The sequence below is a fragment of the Muscardinus avellanarius genome (genome assembly GCF_963383645.1).
Source record: "Muscardinus avellanarius genome assembly, chromosome: 19".
Lineage (NCBI taxonomy): Eukaryota > Metazoa > Chordata > Mammalia > Rodentia > Gliridae > Muscardinus > Muscardinus avellanarius.
This window is the reverse complement of record NC_137805.1, coordinates 43,413,451-43,437,086: the sequence shown is the minus strand read 5'-3', so window position 1 is coordinate 43,437,086 and position 23,636 is coordinate 43,413,451. Positions and strand designations below refer to the sequence as shown.

Sequence of the window (23,636 nt, the reverse complement as noted above, 5' to 3'; positions counted from 1 at the left end):
CAGTGAGACCAAGTTTCAAAATAAAGAATAAAAAATAGAGCAGGGGGTATAGCTCGGAGATCAAATGGCCCTAGGATCTACCCCCAGACCTGCAAAAAGAATAGGGCTGGGGATGTAGCTCAGAGGTAGATTGCCCCTGGGTTCCATCCCCAGTACAATAAATAAATAAAGAAAGAAAGAAAGAAAGAAAGAAAGAAAGAAAGAAAGAAAGAAAGAAAGAAAGAAATAAGCTGGGCGTGGTGGTGCAAGCTTGTAATCCCAGCATTCAGGAGGCTGAGACAGGAGGATTGTGGTTCGCGGACAGCCTCAGCTACTTAGTGAGGCCCTCTGCAACTCAGTGAGACCCTGTTTCAAAATAAAGAATAAAAGATAAGGCAGGAGGTGTAGCTCAGAGGTCGAATGCCCCTGGGTTCCATCCCCAGACCCACAAAAAATAAACAAACAAATAAATAAATAAAACAGATCTCTGGGTGTGGTGGCACACACTTGTAATTCTAGTACTTGAGAGGATAAGACAGGAGGATTGCGTAGGTTTGAAACCAGCCTCAGTTACTTAGTGAGGCTCTCAGCAACAAACTTAGTAAGACCTAAATAAAATATAAAATAGGTCTAAATAAATAAAATGAAATAAATAAAATAGTTTCTACATAAAATATAAAATAGGTCTGGGTATATAGTCTGGAGGTAGAAAGCCCCTAGGTTCCATCCCCTGTGCCACACACACAAAAAAATTAAATTAAAAAAAAAAGTTTTGTTTTTTTTTTTTTGGCAGGACTGCGGAAGGAATCCAGAGGCATTCTATCTCCGAGATACACCCCCAGCCCTATTTTTTATTTTTTATTTTGAAACAGGGTCTGAGTTGCAAAGGGCCTCACTAAGTAGCTGAGGCTATCTGTGAAACACAATCCTCCCATCTCAGCCTCCCAAATGCTGGGATTACAAGAGTACACCACTGCACTCAGCAAAGAAACAACTTTTTGTCAATGTGTATAAAGAGATTACAAGGAGCCGGTATGGTGGTGTACTCTTATAATCCCCACGCTTGGGAGGCGGAGACAGGAGGATCAAGCAGGTTGGAAGCCAGCCTTGCTGGCTTAAGAGGCCCTGTTTCCAAATAAAAAATGTAAAAATAGGTCTGGGAATGTAGCCCGGAAGTAGAAGAGTTCCATCCCCAGTACCACCAAAAAAAAAAGAGAGAGAGAGAGAGAGAGAGAGAGAGAGAGAGAGAGAGAGAGAGAGAGATTACAAAGTGAGTGCTAAGTGAACATTAAAGATATGTTCTACCCAGGCATGTTATCGCATGTTTGTAATCCCATCACTCCGGAAGGCTGAGACAGAAGGATCACAGGTTGAAGGACAGCCTCAGCTACTTAGTGAGGCCTTTATCAACTTAAGTGAGACCCTGTTTCAAAATAAATAATACAAAAATAGGGCTTGGGGTGTAACTTGGAGGTAGAATCCCCTGGGTTCAGTACCCAGTTCCACAAAAAAATAAAAAAATAAAAAAAGATGTGTTTTAGCGTGGTTTGGTGGCACAGGTTTGTAATCCCAGTATTTGGGAAGCTGAGATAGGAGGACTGACAATTTGAGGACAGCCACAGCAAGTAGTGAGGCTTTCATCAACTCGGTGAGACTGTTTCAAAGTAAAAATTAAAAATACATCTAAGGCCAGCAGGGCGTAGTAGTAGCACACGCTCTTAATCCCAGTATTTTGGAGGCTGAGACAGGAGCATCACGGTTCCCAAACAGCTTCAGCTACTTAGTGAAGCTCTTTGCAACTCTGTGAGACCCTGTTTCAAAATAAAGAATAAAAAATTGGGTTGGAGATATAGCTAAGAGGTAGAATGCTCCTGGTTTCCAACCTCAGTACAGAAAAAAAAAAAGGCAGCTATGGGTGCAGCTATGGGTGTAGCTCAGAGGTAGAATGCCCCAGGCTCAACCACTATCACTAGTACCATTAAAAAAAAAAAAAGATATGCTCTAAAGAGACAAAAGGTTGAGCTTTTTTTTTTTTTTTTTTTTACAGTATCGGAGATAGAACCCAGGGGCATTCTACCTCTGAGCTAACCCCCAGCCCTACTTTTTGTGTGTGTGTGTGGAGGGGGGTGTCTGAGGATGGAACCCAGGGGCATTGGACCTCGGAGGTACACCCCCTGCCCTATTTTTTATTCTTTAATTTGAAAAAGGGTATCACTAAGTTGTGTCTCACTGAGTAGCTGAGGCTGTCCACAAACAGCGATCCTCTGATCCTCCATCTCAGCCTCCTGAATGCTGGGATTACAAGGGTGCGCCACCACGCCCAGCCACCACGCCTGACTAAACAGTTTTTTTTTTAAATTTTTGTTTTGTTAAAACAATACAATGAAACAATAAAATGCAATAAAATGAAAAGCATGAAGGTCATTAGACCTGGATTCAAATTTTGTTGTGTAACTTCCAATGATCTAGAAAAAGGGGTTTGAGTTCTCCTTTCCTTCATGGATTTCAGGATATTATAGCTCTCAGTCTTTCCCCACGCCCCCTCACAGACCCTAGTGGTAGGCATGAATCAGGTTTATTTTCTTTTTTGAAGATTTAAAGAAGTTTATTAAAAGAAATACAGAGGATAGGTATAGCTCCATATCAGACTGGCATGGAGGGGTGACTCAAATGAATACACCCATGAATCACGTTTAATTCATAATACTCACCTATTTCCGCAATAGGCTGCTTCACTCCAATCTCATTATTCACAGTCATAACTGAAACCAGGCTGGTATCTGGCTGGATGGCAGCCTCTAGGTCCTAAGAATATGCAGGGGTAAGGAGACTATATAGTGCCAAGAAAGCCCTCCCTAAAAGAGAATGTAGGCAAGCTTAGTCTTAAAGGGGAACCTTTTACTGCAACCCAATAAAGATTAGTGAAATAAAAACAGAAGTGGTGCTCAGTGGCACACCTCTCTAATCTCAGTACTTGGTAAGCTGGCACTGGAAGATTCAAGGACAGCCTCATCAATCTAGCAAGACCCTGCTTCAAAATGAGAACTAAGCCAGGCATGGTGCCGCATGCTTGTAAACCCAGTACTTGAGAGGCTGAGACGGGAAGGACCGAAGGTTCAAAGCCAGCCTTGGCAACTTGGTAAGGCCCTCCAAAACTTCGTGAAACCTTGTTTTCAAATAAGAAGTAAACATCTCAGAGGTAGAGTGCCTCAGGGCTCAATCCCTAGTGCCACAAGAAAAAAAAAAGAAAAGAAAAAAAGGCTCAAGCAGGCATGGTGGCACAAATTCCTAATTCTGGTACTAGGGAGGCTACAACAAGAAGGCCAAAGGTTGAAGGATAGCCTCATCAAGTAGTAAGACGCTCATCAACCTAGTGAGACAGAGTTTCAAAATACAAATAAAAAATAAAATAGGAGCCAGGTGTGGTGGCACATGCCTCTAATCCCAGCATTCCGGGGTTCTGAGACAGGAGGATCACAGTTCACCAACAGCCTCAACAACTGAGTGAGGCCCTTTGCAACTCAGTGAGAGACCCTGTTTCAAATTAAAGAATAAAAATAGGGCGGGGGGGGGGTAGTTCAGAGGTAGACTGCCCCTGGGTTCCATCCCTAGTACCACCAAAAACAACAAAAAAAATTGGGCGGGGTAGCACATGCTTCCCCCCACCCCCCATATGGGAGATAGGACCAAAGGGTATTGTATTTCTAAGCTGTATCACCAGCCCTTGTTTTTAGTCTTTTTAATTTAATTTAATTTAATTTAATTTAATTTTGGCACTGGGGAACCCAGGGGCCTTATACCTCCGAGCTATAATCCCAGACCTATTTTTATATTTTTGTTTGGAAACAGGGTCTCACTAAATTGCTGAGAGCCTCACTAAGTAGCTGAGGCTGGCTTCGAACCTGTGGAATCCTCCTGTCCCAGCCTCCTAAATACTGGGATTACAAGCATGTGCCACTACACCGGGTCTAGTCTTTTTATTTTTGAAACAGTCTCACTGAGTTTTGAAGGGACTCACTAAGGAGCTGAGGCTGTCCATGCACCACAATCCTGCAAGTCTCTGCCTCCTGAAAGCTGAAAGCTGAGATTACGAGCTTGCGCCAACAATACTTGGCATGGCGCAAGCTTTTTTTTTTTTTTTTTTTTTTTTTTTTTTTTTTTGCGGTACTGGGGATTTATTTGGAAACAGGGTCTCACTGAGTTGCAAAGAGCCTCACTAAGTAGCTGAGGCTGTCCTCGAACCGCAATCCTCTGGTCTTAGCCTCCCAAGTACTGGGATTACAAGCGTGCACCACCATGCCTGGCTAGACCCTGTTTCAATATAAAGAATAAAAAATAGGGCAGGGGTGTAGTTTGGAGATAGAATGCCCCTGGGTTCCATCCTTAGTACCAAAAAAATAAATAGGAGCCAGGTGTGGTGGCACAAATTTGTAATCCCAGTACATGGAAAGCTGAGACAGGACTGTGGGTTTGAGGTCAGCTTCAGGTATCTAGTGAGGCCCTCCAGAACTCAGTGACACCAGTTTCAAAATAAAGAATAAAAAATAGGGCTAGGGCTGTAGCTCGAAGGTAGAATGCTCCTGGGTTCAATCCCCAGGACAAAAACTAAAAAGGGCTAGAGGTACAGCTCAGAGGTAGAATGACCTGGGTTCAATCCTCAGTACCATTAAACAAAAACAAAACAAAACAAAAGAATAGTGCTGAGGGTGTAGCTCAGAGGTAGAATGCCTTGTTGTTTCTTTTCCAAAAAGAATCAATGTAGCCGGGCGTGGTGGCACAAGCTTGTAATCCCCGTGCTTGGGAGACAGGAGGATCGTGCAGGTTCAAAACCAGCCTTGCTGGCTTAAGAGACTCTGTTTCCAAATAAAGATATAAAAAAAATAGGTGTCTGGTAGTGTAACCCGGAGGTAGAAGGTTTTCCAGGGACCCCTATACCACCACCAAAAAAAAAAAAATCAATGTATCAATGTATGTTCTTTCTCAGCTTCTTGTTTTTATCCTACTGCAGTACTTAATTATTTTGTTTATATATTAGTTACATATCAATTGTCCCTTAAGTGTGAGCTGTCTTTTTCATTTCCCTATCACCACTGCCTGGCACCATGACATAACAAATAGTATAGAGTAAAAGAAGGACACTAAATACTGTGAGAAATAAAAAAAACTAGCCAGGCCTGAGGGCACACACCTGCATTCCCAGTATTGGGAGGCTGAGGCAGAAGGTCAGAGATCGAGGAGAACCTCAGCACCGCAGCAAGACCCTCTTTTGTTTTGTTTTTGTTTTTTGCGGGTCTGGGGATGGAACCCGGGGGCATTTGGCCTCTGAGCTACACCCCCTGCCCTATTTTTTATTCTTAATTCTGAAACCAGGTCTCACTGTGTTGCAAAGAGCCTCACTAGGTAGCTGAGGCTGTCCGCGAACCATGATCCTCTGGTCTCAGCCTCCCCAATGCTGGGATGACAAGCGTGCGCCACCACGCCCGGCTTGTTTTTGTTTTTGTGGCACTAGGGATGGAACCCAGGGGCATTCTACCTCTGAGCTATACCCCCAGCCCTATTTATTATTATTATTTTTATTATTTTGAAGCCGGGTCTCACTGAGTTACAAAGGGCCTCAGTAAGTAGCTGAGGCTGTCCGCAAACCACGATTCTCCTGTCTCAGCCTCCCAAATGCTGGGATTATAAGCGTGCGCCACGTCGCATGGCTGCAAGACTCTATTTGAAAAGAAAACAAAGCTGGATGTGATGGTGCACGCTTGTAATCCTAGCATTTGGGAGGCTGAGACTGGAGGATCGTGGTTCGCGGACAGCCTCAGCTACATAGTGAGGCCCTCTGCAACTCAGTAAAACCTGTTTTAAAATAAAAAATAAAAAACTGGTGCCGGGCGTGGTGGCGCACGCTTGTAATCCCTGCGCTTGAGAGGCTGAGACAGGAGGATCGCACAGGTTCGAAGCCAGCCTCAGCTACTTAGTGAGGCTCTCAGCAACTTAATGAGACCCTGTTTCCAAATAAAATATAAAAAAGGTCTGGAAGTATAGCCCGGAGGTAGAAAGCCTCTGGGTTCCACCCCCAGTACCACAAAAAATAAATAAATAAATAAATAAAAATTGGGGAGGGGTGTTGCTCGAAGGTCAAATGCCTGTGGGTTCCATCCCCAGACCCGCAAAAAACAAACAAACAAACAAACAAAAACAATAAAAAGAACTAGGGACATAGCTTGGAAACAGAATGCTCCTGGGTTCAATCCTCAGGACAACACACAGAAAATAGTAACATTGCCAGGTGTGGTGGTGCATACTTGTAATCCCCGCGCTTGGGAGGCTGAGACAGGAGGATCGCACGGGTTCAAAGCCAGCCTCAGCTACTTAGTGAGGCTCTCAGCAACATAGTGAGACCCTGTTTCCAAATAAAATATAAAATGGGTCTGGGAGTATAGCCCGGAAGTAGAAAGCCTCTGGGTTCCACCCCCAGTACCACCAAAAAAAAAAAAAAAAGAAAGAAAGAAAGAAAGAAAACAGTAACATTAAATGGCTAGAAATATAGCTCACTGGCAGAGCATTTATCTAGCATTTCTGAAGCCCTGGGTCCAAGCTAAAGCTCAGAAAAAAAATAAACTATCCCACTAGACATGCTTTTTATTATTTATTTATTTATTTATTTTTGCAGATCTGGGGATGGAATCCAGGGGCATTCGACCTCTGAGCTACACCTCCTGCCTTATCTTTTATTCTTTATTTTGAAACAGGGTCTCACTGAGTTGCAGAGGGCCTCACTTAGTAGCTGAGGCTGTCTGAAAACCGCGATCTTCCAGTCTCAGCCTTACAAATACTGGGATTACAAGCGTGCGCCACCACGTCCAGCTCTAGACCTGCTTTTTAGTAGGATGAGAGTTATTAGCAGAGGGAAGGGGGCATATAGAACCTTGATGGTAGCCGGGGGTGGTGGCGCACGCTTGTAATCCCCGCGCTTGGGAGGCGGAGACAGGAGGATCACGCAGGTTCGAAGCCAGCCATGCTGGTGTAAGAGACCCTGTTTCAAAAATATAAAATAGGTCTGGGAGTGTAGCCCGGAGGAAGAAGGGCTTCCAGGAACCCCAGTACCACCACCAAAAAAAAAAAAAAAGAACCTTGATGGTTAGCAGGAGTCCCTGGCATACAGCACAGGTGCCAGTGAATCTCATGGAAATTAGGATGTATCAATAATGCTGAGAAAGCCAGGTGTGGAGGCACACGCTTGCAATCCCAGCATTCAGGAGGCTGAGACCTGGAGGATCGCGGTTTTCAGACAGCCTCAGCTACTTAGTGAGGCCCTCTGCAACTCAGTGAGACCTGGTTTCAAAATAAAGAATAAAAAATAGGGCAGGGGGTGTAGCTTGGAGGTCAAATGCTCGTGGATCCATCCCCAGACCCGCATAAAAAATTAAAAATTAAAAATAAAAATAATAATAATAATAATGCTGAGAAATAAGTTCTCCAGAGAGAAAAAGAATGTGCGCACTCAAGGGAAACATAATCTCTTTTTCTGCTAGTCCTATTTCTCTAACCTCCACCCTTGCCATTAGATCAATCTTCAAGCCCTAGCCAGCTGAGACTTAGGGCTAAAGCCAAGATTCTCCTGTTTTATCCTTCATGCCAAAAGCAATTCCTACCTTTAGGTTGATGATCCCACTCTTCTGCACTGGGAGGTATGTGACCTGAAAGCCTTCAGCTTCCAGTGAACGGCAGGAGTCCAAGACACATTTGTGTTCTGTCTGGGTGGTGATCAGGTGCTTTTTCCGAGACCTATAGAACCTGGCAACCCCCTAAAAATTGGTCATGTTGGAAAGAAGGAAAACATACTCAGGGAAACAGCAATGAATTCAGTCTCACTTATAAAATATATATATATTTTTGCGGTACTGGGGATGGAAACCAGGGACATTGTTCTTCTAAGCGATACCCCAGACCTATTTTTTTTAGTCTTTTTATGTGTTTGAAACAGGGTCTCACTGAGTTAAGGGTCTTGCTAAATAGTTGAGGCGACCCACAAACTGCAATCCTCTGGTCTCCGCCACCTGAATGCTGGGATTACAAGTGTGCACCACCACATCCAGCTAAAGAAATTTTTAAAAAATTTTTGTTTGTGCCGGGCGTGGTGGTACACACCTGCAATCCCAGCATTCAGGAGGCTGAGACCAAAGGATTGTGCTTCATGGACAGCCTCAGCTACTTAGTGAGGCCCTGTTTCAAAATAAAGAAAAAAAAATAGAGCAGGGCATGTAGCTCAGAGGTAGTATACCTCTGGGTTCTATAGGAAGAAAGAAAGAAAGAAAGAAAGAAAGAAAGAAAGAAAGAAAGAAAGAAAGAAAGAAAGAAAGAGAGAAAGGGAGGGAGGGAGAAAGAAAGGGAAAGAAAGGGAGGGAAAGAGAGGGAGAGAGAAAGAAAGGAAGGAAGGAAGGAGAAAGAAAGGGAGAGAAAGAAAGAAAGAAAGAAAATAAGAAAGAAAAAACTAGGGTTGGAGGTGTCACTCAGAGTTAAAACGCCCCTGAGTTCCATCCCCAGTACCACTAAAAAAAATTATATATAAATTTGAATATGTTCCCTGAAACAACACTAAAAAGAAATAGTTTAGAATTAACTTTGTCCAAGCCAGGCGTGGTGGCACATGCTTGTAATCCCAGTACCACACACACAAATAAAAAAATTAAATAAAGAAGACAAATGTGGTAAAACATGCTTGTAATCCCAGCATTCAGAAGGCAGAGATCTGAGGATCATGGTTTACAGACAGCCTCAGCTACTTAGTGAGGCCATCCACAACTTAGTGAAATCTTGTTTCAAGATAAAGAATAAAAAATAGGGCAGGGGGTGTAGCTCGGAGGTTGAATGCCCCTGGGTTCCATCCACAGACCTGCAAAAAAAAAAAAGAAAAAAAAAAAGTCTGGTGTGGTGGCGCATGCTTGTAATCCCAGCATTTGGGAGGCTGAGACTAGAGGATCGAGGTTTGAGGACAGCCTCAGCTACTTAGTGAGGCCATCCACAACTTAGTGAGACCCTGTTTCAAAATATAGAATAAAAAATAGGGCAGGGAATATAACTTGGAGGTCAAATGAAGTAATTTAAATGATATATCCCATCCCATCCTCTTAGTTACTCATGGTATAGAATCCTCCCAAATGCTGAGATTACAAGCATTTGCCACCATGCCCAGCTTCATTCTGTATTTCACTTGAAAACAGGGTCTTGCTAAGCTAATGAATTGATGAGAACCTTGTCAAGTTGGTTAGGCTGTACTTGAACTTAGAATGCTCCCGTCTCAGCCTACAAAGTACTGGGATTAGAGGTGGTGCCACCACACCCGGAGGGGTGTGTGTGTGTGTGTGTGTGTGTGTGCGTGTGCATGAAGGGGAAGAGAGCTCAAGCAGGTGCACACTGGCTAGAGATCCAAACCAAGGCCTCTGGTATGGTAGGTGATTGGAACTCTACCACTGAGCCACACCCCAACCCCCTTCTCTTACCTTGATTGCTATGTTGTTGGATTCAGTAGCGCCACTAGTGAAAACGATCTCGCGAGGATCAGCTCCAATCAGCGATGCTACTTGCTGGAAGCCAAGCAACACAGATAACTAACGTCAGTTACCCAGCCAGGAATGGGGCTGCATACACAGCTGGGACAGAGCTCAGAAGCAAGAAGAGCCCTACTTTCCACGCACTGTGTTGCATACCTGTAATTCTAGCTACTTGGTTTTTTGTTGTTGTTTTGGTGTGTGTCTCTCTGTTTGAGTTAATTCTTGGGGACTGGACCCAGGGACATTCTACCTCTAATCTATACCTCCAGGGATTTTTTTTTATTTTTTAAAAAGGATATCACTAGTTTGTAGAAGCTGCTCTCAAACCTGCAATCCTCCTGTCTCAGCCTCCCAAATATTGTAATTAGAGGCATGTACCACTATGCTAGTTTTTGGTTTTGTTTTTGGTACAGGGAAAGGAATAAAGGGGCATTTTACTTCTGGGCTACACCCCCAGCCCTATTTTTTATTTTGAAACAGGGTCTTACTGAGTTGCAAAGGGCCTAAGTAGCTGAGGCTGTCCTTGAACTGCGATCCTCCTGTCTCAGCCTCCCAAATGCTGAGATTACAAGCATGTGGCACCACGCCCAACTATGCCAGCTAATTTTTTTCTTTTTTTTTTTTTGGTGGTACTGGGGTTCCTGGAAGCCCTTCTACTTCTGGGCTGCACTCCCAGACCTTTTTTTTATTTTTTTTGGTGGTACTGGGGGTGGAACCCAGAGGCTTTCTACCTCCGGCCTATACTCCCAGACTTTTTTCTTATATTTTATTTGGAAACAGGGTCTCACTATTTCTGAGAGCCTCACTAAGTAGCTGAGGCTAGCTTCGAAACCGTGCAATCCTCCTGTCTCAGCCTCCCAAGCGCGGGGATTACAAGTGTGTGCCACCACGCCCGGCAGACCTATTTTTTATACTTTTTTATCTGGAAACAGGGTCTCTTAAGCCAGCACAGCTCGCTTCGAGCCTGCGCAATCCTCCTGTCTCCACCTCCCAAGTGCGGGAATTACAAGTAGGCGCCACCATGTTGGCCTTTTTTTTTTTTTCTTAATTTTTTTGGTGGTACTGGAGGGTGAACCAGGGGCTTTCTACCTCCGGGTGATACTCCCAGACCTATATTTTATTTGGAAACAGGATCTCAAGTTGCTGAGAGTCTCACTAAGTAACTGAGGCTGGCTTTGAACCTGTGTGATCCTCCTAACTCAGCTTGCCAAATCCTGGGATTACAAGCGTGAGCCACCACGCCTGGCTATTTTTTTTTTTTTTTTTTTTTTTTTTTTTTGCTGGTACTGGGGATGAAACTCAATTACGTCCAAGTCCCAGGATTACAAGTGTGCGCCACCACATTTTTGTTCTATCCCCAGGGGTCGAATGCCTCTGGAGATAGAACCCAGGGGCATTTGACCCCCGAGCTGCACCCCCTGCCCTATTTTTTATTCTTTATTTTGAAACAGGATCTCACTAAGTTGCAGAGGGCCTCACTAAGTAGCTGAGGCTGTCCATGAACTGCGATCCTCCAGTCTCAGCCCAGGGTCTCATTAAGTTGCAGAAGGCCTAAGTTGCTGAGGCTGGCCATGAACCTGCCATCTCCTATCTCAGCCTCCCAAGTACTGGGATTGCAAGTGTGCACCTGGCCACCACACCAACTTATTCCACCTACTTGGAAGGTTGATGCAAGACATCTCAAATTCAAGGCCTCAGTAATTTATCAAGACTCTTATCTGGAAAAAAAATTTTTTTTTTGTGGTACTGGGGTTCCTGGAAGCCCTTCTACCTCCGGGCTACACTCCCAGACCTATTTTTACATTTTTATTTGGAATTAGGGTCTCCTAAGCCAGCGTGTGTGGCTGGCTTCGAACCTGAGCGATCCTCCTGTCTCTGCCTCCCAAGTGCGGGGATTACAAGCGTGCGCCACCACGCCCAGCTTCTTATCTGAATTTTTTTAAAAAAGGGCTAGTGATACCGGGCGTGAATCCCTGTGTTTGGGAGGCAGAGACAGGAGGATCGCGCAGGTTCGAAGCCAGCCGCGCGCGCTGGCTTAGGAGACCCTGTTTCCAAATAAAAATGTAAAAATAGGTCTGGGAGTGTAGCCCGGAGGTAAGAAGGGCTTCCAGGAACCCTAGTACCACCAAAAAAAAAAAAAAAAAAAAAAAAGGGCTAGTGATGTAACTCAGTGACAGAACACCACTAAATTCAATCCCCAGTACCACCAAAAGAAAAAAAAAAGGAAGGAGAAAGAAGAGTTCTGCTGCATTCTATCAACTGCCCAGGAAGAAACTGCATCCATTAGGTTGAAGAGAATCAGACAATAAATAGTTACATTTTATATCTGAGAGTGGTGGTGCATGCTTATAATCTTAGAACATGGAAGGCTGAGATAGGAGGATAACAGGTTCCCAGACAGACTCCGCAATAAGAGCTGCCAACAGTAATTTAGTGAGATCCTTAGTTTCAAAGTACAAAAATAATTAAGCCAGGCATGGTAGCAGATGCTTGCAATCCCAGTACTTGGAAGGCTGAGACAGGAGGATTGCAGGTTCACAGCCAGCCTCAGTTACTTAGTGAGGCCCTCTGCAACTTAGTGAAATCCTGTTCCAAAATAAAGAATAAAAAATAGGGCTGGTGTGTACTTCAGAGGGAGAATGCTCCTGGGTTCCATCCACAGTACCACAAAAAATAAAAAAATAAAAAAAAAATAATAATTGTAATCCCAAAACAGGCGTGGTGGTGGAAACTTGTAATCCCAGCATTCAGGAGGTTAAGACTGTAGGACCGTGGTTTTCGAACAGCCTCAGCTATTTAGTGAGGCCCTCTGAAACTTAATGAGACTCTGCTTCAAAATAAAGAATAAAAAAGAGGGCAGAAGGTATAGCTTGGAGGTCGAATGCCCCTGAGTTCCATCCCCTGCAACACAAAAAAATAAAAATAATAATAAATAAATAAAAATTGTAATCCCAGTACTTGGGAGGCTGAGTAGGAGGATTGCAGGTTCAAGGACAGCCTCAGCAAGTAGTGAGATTCTCATCATTCTAGTAAGACCCTTTTTCAAAATAAAAACAAAATAGGACTGGGGAGCAGGGCATGGTGGCGCACATTTGTAATCTCAGCATTCGGGAGCCTGAGACAGGAGGATCGCGGTTCACGGACATTCTTAGTGAGGCCCTTTACAACTCAGTAAGACCCTGTTTCAAAATAAAGAATAAAAAATAGGGCTGGGGGTGTAGCTCAGAGGTAGAATGTCCCTGGGTTCCATCCCCAGTAACAAAAACAAAAAACAAAATAAAAATAAAACTGTTGGTATAGATCAAAGGTAGAATGCCCCAGGGCTCAATCTCCAGTAAAACACATACACACAAATGCACGTGCGCTCACACGTGCACACACACACACACACACACACACACACACACACACACACACGGTGGTACACGCTTGTAATCCCAGCATTCGGGAGGCTGAGACCAGAGGATTGCGGTTTGCAGATAGCCTCAGCTTCTTAGTGAGGCCCTGTTTCAAAATAAAGAATAAAAAATAGAGCAGGGGATATATAGCTCAGGGATCAAATGGCCCTGGGTTCCATCCCCAGATCCACAAAAAAAAAAAAAAAAAAAAAAAAAGAATATGAAGCCAGGCATGGTGACACAGGAATGTAATCCCAGTCTTTGGGAGGCTGAGATACAAAGATCACAAGTTCAAGGCCAGCTCACTGAAATTCAGGAGACTGAATTTATTTCTTTCTTTCTTTCTTTCTTTCTTTCTTTCTTTCTTTCTTTCTTTCTTTCTTTCTTTCTTTCTTTTTGGTGGTATTGAGAATGAAACCCAGAGGCATTTTACCTCCGAACTACACCCCTAGAACAAAGGTATTTCTTATTTGGAAATAAGTTATCACTAGGTTGCTGACAGCCTCACTAAATTGCGAGGCTGTCCTGGAACCTGTGATCCTCCTGTTTCAGTCTCTCAAATACTAGAATTACACCATCATACCCAGCAGTGGGAGACAGAATTTCAAAATAAAGAATAGGCCAGGCAGGCCTGATAGAACACCTGTAATCCTAGTACTTGAGGATGGCAGCTGAGACAGAAGGGTGGCAGCTTCTAGACTAGCCTTAGAAACTTAGTGAGATCCTATTTCAAAATTTGAAAAATAGCTAGGCATGGGTGTACACACTTGTAATCCCAGCATTTGAGACGCTGAGACAGGAGGATCAGTGTTCAAAGACAGTCTCAGCTCCTACTTAGTGAGGCCCTCTGCAACTCAGTGAAAACCTGTTTCAAAATAAAGAATTAAAAATAGGGCTGGGGGTGTAGCTTGGAGGTAGAATGCCCCTGGGTTTCATCCCCAGTACTGCAAAAACAAAAATCAAAAAACAAAAAATTGAAAAATCAAAATCAAAGGGGCTGAAGGTATAGTTCAGAGTTAAATGTCCTTCCCCCCCTTCAGTTCTCAGTACCATACTCATACACAAACACATCAAAAGAAAAAAAAGGAAGAAAAATATTAAACTGGTGTGATGGCATATTCCAATAATCCAAGCTGTTTGGGAGGTTGAAACAGGAGGATTGCAAACTCAACACCAATCTAATCAATGTAAAGCATCTCTGAGCCAGGCGCGGTGGTGCACGCTTGTAATCCCAGCATTTGGAAGGCTGAGAATGGAGGAGGATCGCAGTTAGCAAACAGCCTCAGCTACTTAGTGAGGCCCTCCACAACTCAGTGAGACCCTGTTTCAAAAAGAAGAATAAAATAATTGGGCAGTGGGTGTAGCTCAGAGGTCCATCCCCAGACCCGCAAAAAAACAATAAATAAACAAATAAATAAATAAATAAATAGTCTCTGCCACAAAACAAAATAAAAAAGGCTAGGGAAAACAAGCATGGTACCACATGCCTATTCTTAGGAGGCTAAGACAGGAGGATCACAGGTTCACGGAAAGCCTTGGCTACTTAGTGAGGCCCTCCATAACTTAAGTGAGATTCTGTTTCAAAATAAAGAATAAGAAATAGGGCTGGGAATGTAGTTGGGAGGTAGAATGCCCCGGGGTTCAACTCCCATTTCCTCAAAAAAAAAACAAAAACAAAACAAACAAACAAAAAAAAACAGGGTCTCACTTAATTGCTGAGGGCCTCACTAAGTTGCTGAGGCTAGATCTTTTATACTGAGATTATAGTATGGGTCATTATATACAGCTAAGTAATATTATATTTTAAATGCACTTATTTAGCTCTTACTATATATAGGTAATGTGCTAACAAACTTTATCAACATCATTTCATTTAATTTACCCAGAGACCATACAAACTAGAAACTACTGTACTTCCTCCATTTGAAATAGGAAAAAACTAAGGTTTAGAGATATTACAACATTTACTCAAGGTAATTTAGTTAGAAATATGGAAACTAATCAAAGGCTTCCAGGGCTACTCTCCCAGTATTTTCCAAAAAGAACTCCAAACCCATTGGGCGTGTGGCACACTATTGTAATCCCAGCATTCAGGAAGCTGAGACAGGAGGATCACGGCTCTTAGTAAGTAGCTTATTCTTTCAAAAATAAGGAATAAAAAATAGGGCTAGGAATGTAGCTCGGAGGTAGAATGCCTCTGGGTTCCATCCCCATTCACACACACACACACACACACACAAACAATTCCAAACTCTTTCTACCTCCAGCCCACCTACTAAGAAAGCAATGCCTACCACAAGCTGCTGAGCCAGACTCCTCTGTACTCACCTGGCGAGCTCGCTCCATGGCTGCCTCACTCTCCCAGCCATAAGCATGTGTCCGGGAATGTGCGTTCCCATAGTAGTTGATGAGGTAAGGTAGCATGGCATCAAGCACTCGAGGGTCCTGAGCACAACAGAACAGATCCGTCTCCTGGAGCCCGCAGCCAATTCTCGCCCCACTCCATTCCTCTCAGAGCTGCCCACCCTTCCTCAACACCCCTCAACCTTTCAGACACTACCTAGCTTAGATCCTGCATATTCTTTCATCCCGTCAGGTATGAACCAAATATCAATCTAATAGACTCCCATTCCTAACCCATCTCCAATCAGATTGATCGTCCATACTCTTTGGTAATAAATATTGTCTTTTTCTAACAACTGTTGCAGCCAGTATTTTCATTCTTCCAAGGCAATGTGACTTATGAGAAGCTGGAATGTTACTGAGTCAGACCAACATTCCTTCTCACATGTTGGAGAAAATTTGTGCTAATATTGAAGTAGGGAGTTGGGGGTGTGGCTTAATGGTATTCGCTGCTTAGCATGTATGAAACCCTGGGTTCAATATTCAGCAACAAAATAATAACAACAGAAGAGTGTTTCTCATGTACCAGACTGGCTTCATATCCTTTTTTATTTTTATTTTTTATACTGGGGAATAAATTCAGGTAGAATCTACTTCTAAACTATACATCCAGCCCTTTTTTATTATTTTATTTTTTGGTACCAGAAATTGAACTCAAAGGCATTCTACCACCAATCTATACTCCCAGCTCTTTTTATTTATTTATTTTTATTTTGAAAAAGGGTCTTGTTAAACTGCCCAGGAGGGCTTGGAACCTGCAAATGTTCCACCCACATATATAAGGGTGACAGGTGTGCACCACAATGCCCTGCATGTCTTTTTCTCTCTCGCTTTCTTTCTTTCTTTTTTTTTTCTTTTTTTTTTTTGGGGGGGTACTGGGGGTGGAACCCAGGGGCTTTTCTACCTCTGGGTTATATTCCCAGACCTATAGTATACTTTATTTGGAAAAAGGGTCTCACTAAGTTGCAGAGGGCTTCACTAAGTAGCAGAGGCTGGCTTGGAACCTGTGCGATCCTCCTGGCTCAGCCTCCCAAATGCTGGGATTACAAGCGTGCGCCACCATGCCCAGCTTCTCGCTCTTTTTTTGTTTGTTTGCTTGCTTTTGCAGTGCCTGGAGATAGAATCCAGGGTCTTTCACATGCTAAGCAAGCATTCTATACTAACATATATCTCCAGCTCCCTATTTTATGTCTTTTAGTCCATTTAGTACTTGCCCACATTCATATAATTACTAAGTGGGAGTCCAGCTAATTCCCAAGTTCATGTTTGTTTGATTTACTACTATAGGGCTTGTACTGAAAGGAATATAACAGTGATTTCCACTGACCTTGATTTTAAGCCTCCTGACTTCTGTTTTTTTTTTTTTTTTTTTGGGGGGGGGTGTCTGGGGATGGAACCCAGGGGCATTCGACCTCTGAGCTATACCCCCTGCCCTATTTTTATTTTGAAACCGGGTCTCACTGAGTTGCAGAGGGCCTCACTAAGTAGCTGAGGCTGTCCGCGAACCATGATCCTCTGGTCCCAGCCTCCCAAATGCTGGGATTACAAGCGTGCACCACCAGGCCCGGCTCCTGACTCCTGTTTCAATTACTTTTCCCAGCACACCTCAATGGCTATCACTCAATGGCTATCACTTATATACTTCTTTTTTTGACTGGCGATTGAATTCAGGGGTATTTTACCTCTAAGATACACCCCTAACCCTATGAATTTTTTTGTTTTGCAACAAGAATTCGCTAAATTGCTGAACGCCTTGTTATATGGCTGAGGCTGGCCTCAATCCAGCAATCTTCCAGCCAATTGTGGTGGCAACATGCTTATAATCTCAGTACTTGGGAGGCTGAATCAGGAGGACTGTAGGTTAGTGGTCAGTCTCAGTAACTTAGTGAGATCTTGTTTCAAACTAAAAAATAAAACTAGGCTGAGGGTGTAGTTCAGAGGTAGAATGTCCCTGCGTCTAATCTCCAAAAATAAAACACAACAAAAAACTGTGATCTTCCTGTCTCAGCCTTCCAAATACTAGAATTCCAGGTGTGCGCCACAACTTTTGGATTGTGACTTTTCACTTCATATATATATATTGCCCCTGATGATGGAACACAGGGGCAATCTACCTGCGAGCTACATCCCCAGCCCTATTGTTTTATTCTTTATTCTATTTATTTATTTACAGGTCTGGGGATGAAATCCAGGGGCATCTGACCTCCGAGCTACACCCCCTGCCCTATTTTTTATTCTTTATTTTGAAACAGGGTCTCACTGAATTGCAAAGAGCCTAGCTAAATTGGGGAGGCTGGCTTCAAAACTGCCAACCTCCTGTCTCGGCCTCCCAAATGCTGGGATTACACACACCCGGCTCACTTCTAACATTTCCTTCTTATAAAAAAAACCTCAAAAACCGTTTTTTTTAAGTAGCTGAGACTACTTAATGAGTCTCTCAGCAACTTAGTGAGACTCTGTTTCCAAATAAAACATAAAATAGGTCTGGGAGTATAGCTCGGGGGTAGAACGCCCCTGGGTTTCACCCCCAGTACCTCCCCCCCCCAAAAAAAAAAAAAAAAAAAAAAAAACAAGAAAAACTGATCCTCCATCCACCCTTACCATAGGAGTCGTAGCTTGCACATCCATATAGAGAGGTCGCAGCCCTGACTCCGCCTCAGGGGCAGTGGCGGTATTTAAGGGAGCAGGCGACTGTGGCGCATGATCTGTAACTAACAGAAAATGGAAGGAAGCAGCCTAATGAGAGAGGATACACTCAGGCCCAGGCAGCAGTGACAGCGCGAAGCTGACGGGAAGGGAGAAGCGTCGGGGCCGACAGCGCAGAATCTGAAGGGAAAGGAAGCACACGGTAAAAGACGGTAGGGGACGGAGAGGCGTCTTGGGGCTGAGGGCAATTTTGAAATTATCCTGCCGGGACTGAGGTGGCCTCTCCCCAGGCGAAGCCACGCAGACGCGGGGCGGCGAGGGCGCGGGGAGGGCCGGGCGGGGGCGGCGGCCGGGAGCCTACCGCGCAGGCGCAGCCCCCGGGTGGGCGCCGCGGGGCCGGGGCGCGGAGCCGGGGTCGCGGCGCCGATCGCCCGCCTCCAGGCGGCTCGCAGCAGCATGGTCCGGCAGCAGGCCGTCCGCCGCAGCGCCCGCGTCGGCCGCGGCCCGGAAGCGCTGCCTCGCGCCCCGGAAGCGATCGCTGGCCGCGCGCCCCGCCGCCCTGCTGCCCGAGACCAGACCCGACCAGCGCGGCCGCGAGCGAGGTGAGGGCGCCCGCGCCGAGCGCGCGGGGCAGCTGGGTTCCTTCCCCGTTTCCCGCACTCCCGGGCCGGCGGCCGGGCCCGCACTTCCCTGTCCCTCGCCCCCGCAGATGCCGGTGGCCGTGGGCCCCTACGGGCAGTCCCAGCCGAGCTGCTTCGACCGCGTGAAGATGGGCTTTGTCATGGGTTGCGCCGTGGGCATGGCGGCCGGGGCGCTGTTCGGGACCTTTTCCTGCCTCAGGTAAGGGGCATGGCGCTGATCTCAGGGAAGGCCTTCCGGGCGTTCTCGCTCAAAACCTAGAGAGAGCCCGCTTTGGTTCTTGTCTCGCTGTCCTTTAGCGAGCGAGTTTTCGGGCTGGAAACGTACTGCTTAGGAATCTGAGTTCTACAGACAAAATACCTCTGACCCTTCGATTCGTTCTCTGACATTAGGCCAATTGCAGGCTGGGTTTCAACTGTGGAAGAGGACAGTAACAGCTAGCTCCACCCTTTTTTTTTTTTTTTCCTTTCCCTTGACGGTACTGTAGATTGAACCGAGGGGCATTCTCTCTCTGAGCTACACCCCCAACCCTTATTTGGAAATAGGGTCTCACTAAATTGCCGAGGTTGCCTTAAACTACAATCCTCCCGTCTCACTTTTCCAAGTACTGGGATTACGAACTTGCGTCACCACACCCGGCAGTACCTTCACTTTTGTAAGAATCAAACCAGCACGTTTAGCACATCCTCTGGCACATAGGAAGTGCGTTGTAAATGGCTTCACCAAGTAGCTGAGACTGTCCTCAAACCACGATCCTCCTGTCTAAGCTTCCCAAATACTGGATTACAAACGTGCGCCATCACACCCCACTTTAGTTATTTTTGTAGTACTGAGGGTGGAATTCGGGGGCTTTTCTACCTCCCGGCTATACTCCCAGACCTATTCTTATACTTTATTGGGAAACAGGGCCTCACTAAGTAGCTGCAGCTGGCTTTGAACCTGTGTGATCCTCCTGTTTCAGCCCACATCCCACTATTTAATGAACCTTCTTTTTTGTTTTTTGTTTTTTGTTTTTTTGCGGATCGGGGGGTGGAACCCAGGGGCATTCGACCCCCAAGCTACATCCCCTGCCCTGTTTTTTTTATTCTTTATTCTGAAACAGGGTCTCGCCGGGTGTGGTGGTGCACGCTTGTAATCCCCGCGCTTGGGAGGCAGAGACAGGAGGATCGTGCTGGTTGAAGCCAGCCCCGCTGACTTAAGAGACCCTGTTTCCAAAAATAAAAAAGTGTAAAATGGGCCTGGGAGTGTAGCCCAGAGGTAGAAGGGATTCCAGGAACCCCAGTACCACCAAAAAAAAGAAAAGAAAGGAAGAGAAAGAAAGAAAGAAAGAAAGAAAGAAAGAAAGAAAGAAACAGGGTCTCACCAAGTTGCAGAGGGCCTCCCTAAGTAGCTGAGGCTTTCTGCGAACAGCAATCCACTGGTCTCAGCCTCCCAAATGCTGGGATTACAAGCATGGCCCACCACGCCCAACTTAATGAACCTTCTTGATCAGGTTGATTACCCCGGGAACAGGATCTAGGGGTGAAATAGACTGTTATTTCTATGTTTTTAGATTATTATTTACTGAGGAGCCAGGAAGGGTGGCACATGTGTATAATCCTAATACTTGGGAGACTGAGATAGGATGATGGCAGGTTCGAAGCAAGCCAGAAAAATTTAGCAAAACCCTGTTTCAGAATTTAAAAATAAGCAAGGAGTGGTAGCCCATGCTTATAATCCCAGTACTTGGGAGACTAAGACAGGAGGATCCCAGTTGACAGCCAGCCCCAGCTACTTAGTGAGGACCTCTGCAATTTAGTGAGACCCTGTTTCAAAATAAAAAGAATAAAAAGGCCGGGCGTGGTGGCGCACGCTTGTAATCCCTGCGCTTGGGAGGCAGAGACAGGAGGATTGCGCAGGTTTGAAGCCAGCCACGCGCGCTGGCTTATGAGACCCTGTTTCCAAATAAAAATGTAAAAATAGGTCTGGGAGTGTAGCCCAGAGGTAGAAGGGCTTCCAGGAACCCCAGTACCACCAAAAAAAAAAAAAAAGAATAAAAAGTGGGGCTGAGTGTGTAGTTCAGAGGTAGAATGCCCCTAGGTTCCATCCCCAGTACAAAATATATATAATTTACTGAGCACTTATTCTGATAAGCACTGTGCTAAATACAGTAGTTAGCAAAACGGTTCTGTGAATGTTAAGCCCACTTAACACTTGATACAACCTGTAAGTTGCGGAGCTGGCTCTTGAACTCAGGTTTGACTCTAAAACCATGAAACAAATCTAAAAGGCAAATATTTAGGGACTGGGAGGATACCTCAGCCCAGGCATACATGAAAGCCCAGCATCACAAAAGGACAGACAACAACAAGCCAGGTGTGGTGGTGCACACTTGTAATCCCAGGATTTGGGAGACTGATACATGAGGATTATGGTTCGAAGCCAGCCTCAGCTACTTAGTGTGGCCCTTTGTAACTCAGTGAGACCCTGTTTCAAAATAAAGAATAAAAAAATAGGGCTGGGGTTGTACTTAGGAGATAGAATGCCCCTGGATTCCAAAAAGAAAAAAGAAAAAAAAAGAAAAACAAAAGGACAAAAAAGTCTAATGGATGACATATGCCCTGGAGATAAAAACATCTGTAAAAACTGCTACTGCTTTTCCTGCCCCTGCACTTTACTACTGCCTCACACAAACTAGAAGCAATTGATTCTACAGAATGGCCTAGAAACCCTGATGAAGCCTTTTCCTTGTTACCCTAGGTGGAAAGAGGTAAAGTTCAGAAGGGACAAGTGAGTTAAAGGGATTACAAGACAAGTACGTTTCTGTTCTTCATTATTGCAAGCACTGATTGAAAAGAGGAATTTAAAACTCTTCCCTGTATTTTTGTTCCCAAATTTCCACATCTTGGTTTCCTTCTCAGGATCGGAATGCGGGGTCGGGAGCTGATGGGCGGCATTGGGAAAACCATGATGCAGAGTGGCGGCACCTTTGGCACATTCATGGCCATCGGAATGGGCATCCGATGCTAACCACAGCAGAGGCTGCCCACGTCTTCACCTTCGCATCCATCCTGGCCCTTGTACCATAATAAAAGTCTTTCTTCTCATGCTCTGCCTGTTATTATCTAGCTTGACAAGGATATTGTAAATTAAACACAGCTGGGCTGATTGATAGGGTTGGTGTCAATTTTTCAAGGCTTGGACCTATTGATCCAGTTTGAAACTTTCAGGGTGTCTGGTATATTCCATACATACATTCTAGTAAGCTTAGTGATTTTTTTTCAGGGTATTTTTTCCCCCAGTACTGGGGATAGAACCTAAGGCATTCTGCCTTCCAAGCTACACCCCTATCCCTGTTTTTTATTCTTTAATATCGAAACAGGGTTCAGGAGTTGCAAAGGGCCTCACTAAGTAGCTGAGGCTGTCCCCAAACCCTGATTGATCCTCCTGTCTCAGCCTCCCAGATGGTATGGTTCAAGCTTGTGCTACCACACCCATCTGATTTTTCTGGGGGGGGGGGGCAGTACTCGGGGATGGCATTCTACCTCCAAGTACACCCCCACCCCTAATTTTTTATTATTTTTAAAAGAGGGTCTTACTAAGTAGTAGCTGAGACTGTTCTCACACCACAATCCTGTCTCAGCCTCCCAAATGCTGGGATTACAAGTGTGCACCACCACGCCTGGCTGATTTTTCTAGTTTTAAAGGTGAGAAAAGCCGGGCGTATGCTTGTAATCCCAGCATTCAGGATGCTTAGACTGGAGGATCGCAGTTCGCAGACAGCCTCAGCCACTTAGGCCCTCCACACTTAGACCCTGTTTCAAAATAAAGACTAGAAAATAGGGCAGGGGTGCAGCTGGAGGGTAGAATGCCTCTGGTTTCTATCCCCAGACACACACACACACACACACACACACAAAAGTGAGAAAACCAGATAGTAGCACACTCCTGTAATGCAGGAGTCACAGGTTTGAGGACAACCTCAGCAAGTAGTGATGGCTCATCAATCTAGTGCGACCCTGTTTCAAAATAAAAAGGGCTGCCGCCGGGCTTAGCTATACACACTTGTAATCCCCGCGCTTGGGAGGCAGACAGGAGGATCGCGCAGGTTCGAAGCCAACCGCACGTGCTGGCTTAGAGGCCCTGTTTCCAAATAAAAATGTAAAAATAGGTCTGGGAGTGTAGCCCAGAGGTAGAAGGGCTTCCAGGAACCCCAGTACCACAAAATAAATAAAAAGGGCTGGGGGTATAGCTCAGGAGTAGAATACCCCTGGATTTTTCTACAGTAAAACACAAAAAAGTGAAGGAATAAAATTATTTCCTCAAAGGCATTAAGTTGACCTATTGTAGTATTGTACATCCTGAAATTGTCTGGCTTGATCAGAAAAAGAACATGCTGTGCATAGCAGTGCACATCTGTAATGCCAGCTATTTGGAGGCTGAGACAGGACAACCTCAGGTTTGAGATTGGCTCAGCAACCTAAAATCTCAGCAATTTAGCAAGATCATTTCGAAACAAAACTAGAAGCTTGGTGTGGTGAAACACTCTCATAGTCCCAGTACTTGGGAGATTAATATAGGAAAATCTCAGGTTTGAAGTCCGCCTCAGCAACTTAGTGTGACCCTGCTCAAAAAGGCCCGTAAGTATAGCTCATAGGTAAAATACCCCTACTTTCAATCACCAGTACTTTTTATTTTTGGTGGTGGTACTGGGGTTCCCGGAAACCCTTCTAACTCCAGGCTACACTCCCAGACCTATTTTTATACTTTTTTTTTTCTCTTAAGCCAGTGCAGCTGGCTTTGAACCTGTACAATCCTCCTGTCTCAGCCTCCCAAGCCCAGGGGTTACAAGCATGTGCCACCATGCTCGGCTCAATCACCAGTACTTTTAAAAGACAAAAAAAAAAAAAAAAAAAATCAGGATATAGCTAAGAGGTAGAAAGCCCGTGGATTGAATCCCAGCATACATAAAACACAAAACCCTACTATTATACCTTATGCTCCCCCCCCCCCTGGAGTACTAGGGATGAGACCTAGGGGCATT

General features: G+C 44.9%; 2 protein-coding genes across 4 annotated transcripts in view; one reads left to right on the top strand and one right to left on the bottom strand.

Annotated features, from left to right (window-relative positions):
* Nucleotides 1-18,432, bottom strand: part of NFS1 (NFS1 cysteine desulfurase) — a gene marked incomplete at both ends in the record, with an annotated part of 30,349 nt that extends 11,917 nt beyond the window's left edge. The window contains 6 exons of one of the 2 annotated variants that reach the window (XM_080716819.1): nt 2,691-2,784; nt 7,629-7,781; nt 9,477-9,560; nt 15,254-15,370; nt 17,930-18,039; nt 18,336-18,432. In XM_080716819.1, coding sequence (XP_080572945.1) covers nt 2,691-2,784; nt 7,629-7,781; nt 9,477-9,560; nt 15,254-15,370; nt 17,930-18,039; nt 18,336-18,432 — 655 coding nt within the window. The remainder of the gene's footprint in view (nt 1-2,690; nt 2,785-7,628; nt 7,782-9,476; nt 9,561-15,253; nt 15,371-17,929; nt 18,040-18,335) is intronic. The other variant, XM_080716820.1, reaches the window with a different exon arrangement.
* A 251-nt stretch (nt 18,433-18,683) lies between these two features.
* ROMO1 (reactive oxygen species modulator 1) lies at nt 18,684-21,660 on the top strand (the record flags this gene model as incomplete). Of its 2 annotated transcripts, XR_013961701.1 has the most annotated exons (3): nt 18,784-18,814; nt 21,353-21,407; nt 21,514-21,578. XR_013961701.1 is itself a non-coding variant. In XM_080716279.1 (2 exons), 2 exons carry the CDS (start codon nt 18,684-18,686, stop codon nt 21,620-21,622), a joined length of 240 nt encoding a protein of 79 aa, XP_080572405.1. In that variant the 3' UTR covers nt 21,623-21,660. The 2 variants fall into 2 exon arrangements, 1 of the variants encoding a protein (XP_080572405.1); XM_080716279.1 differs by lacking the exon at nt 21,353-21,407 and having other exon boundaries at nt 18,684-18,814; nt 21,514-21,660.
* Between the last annotated feature and the right edge of the window lie 1,976 nt (nt 21,661-23,636).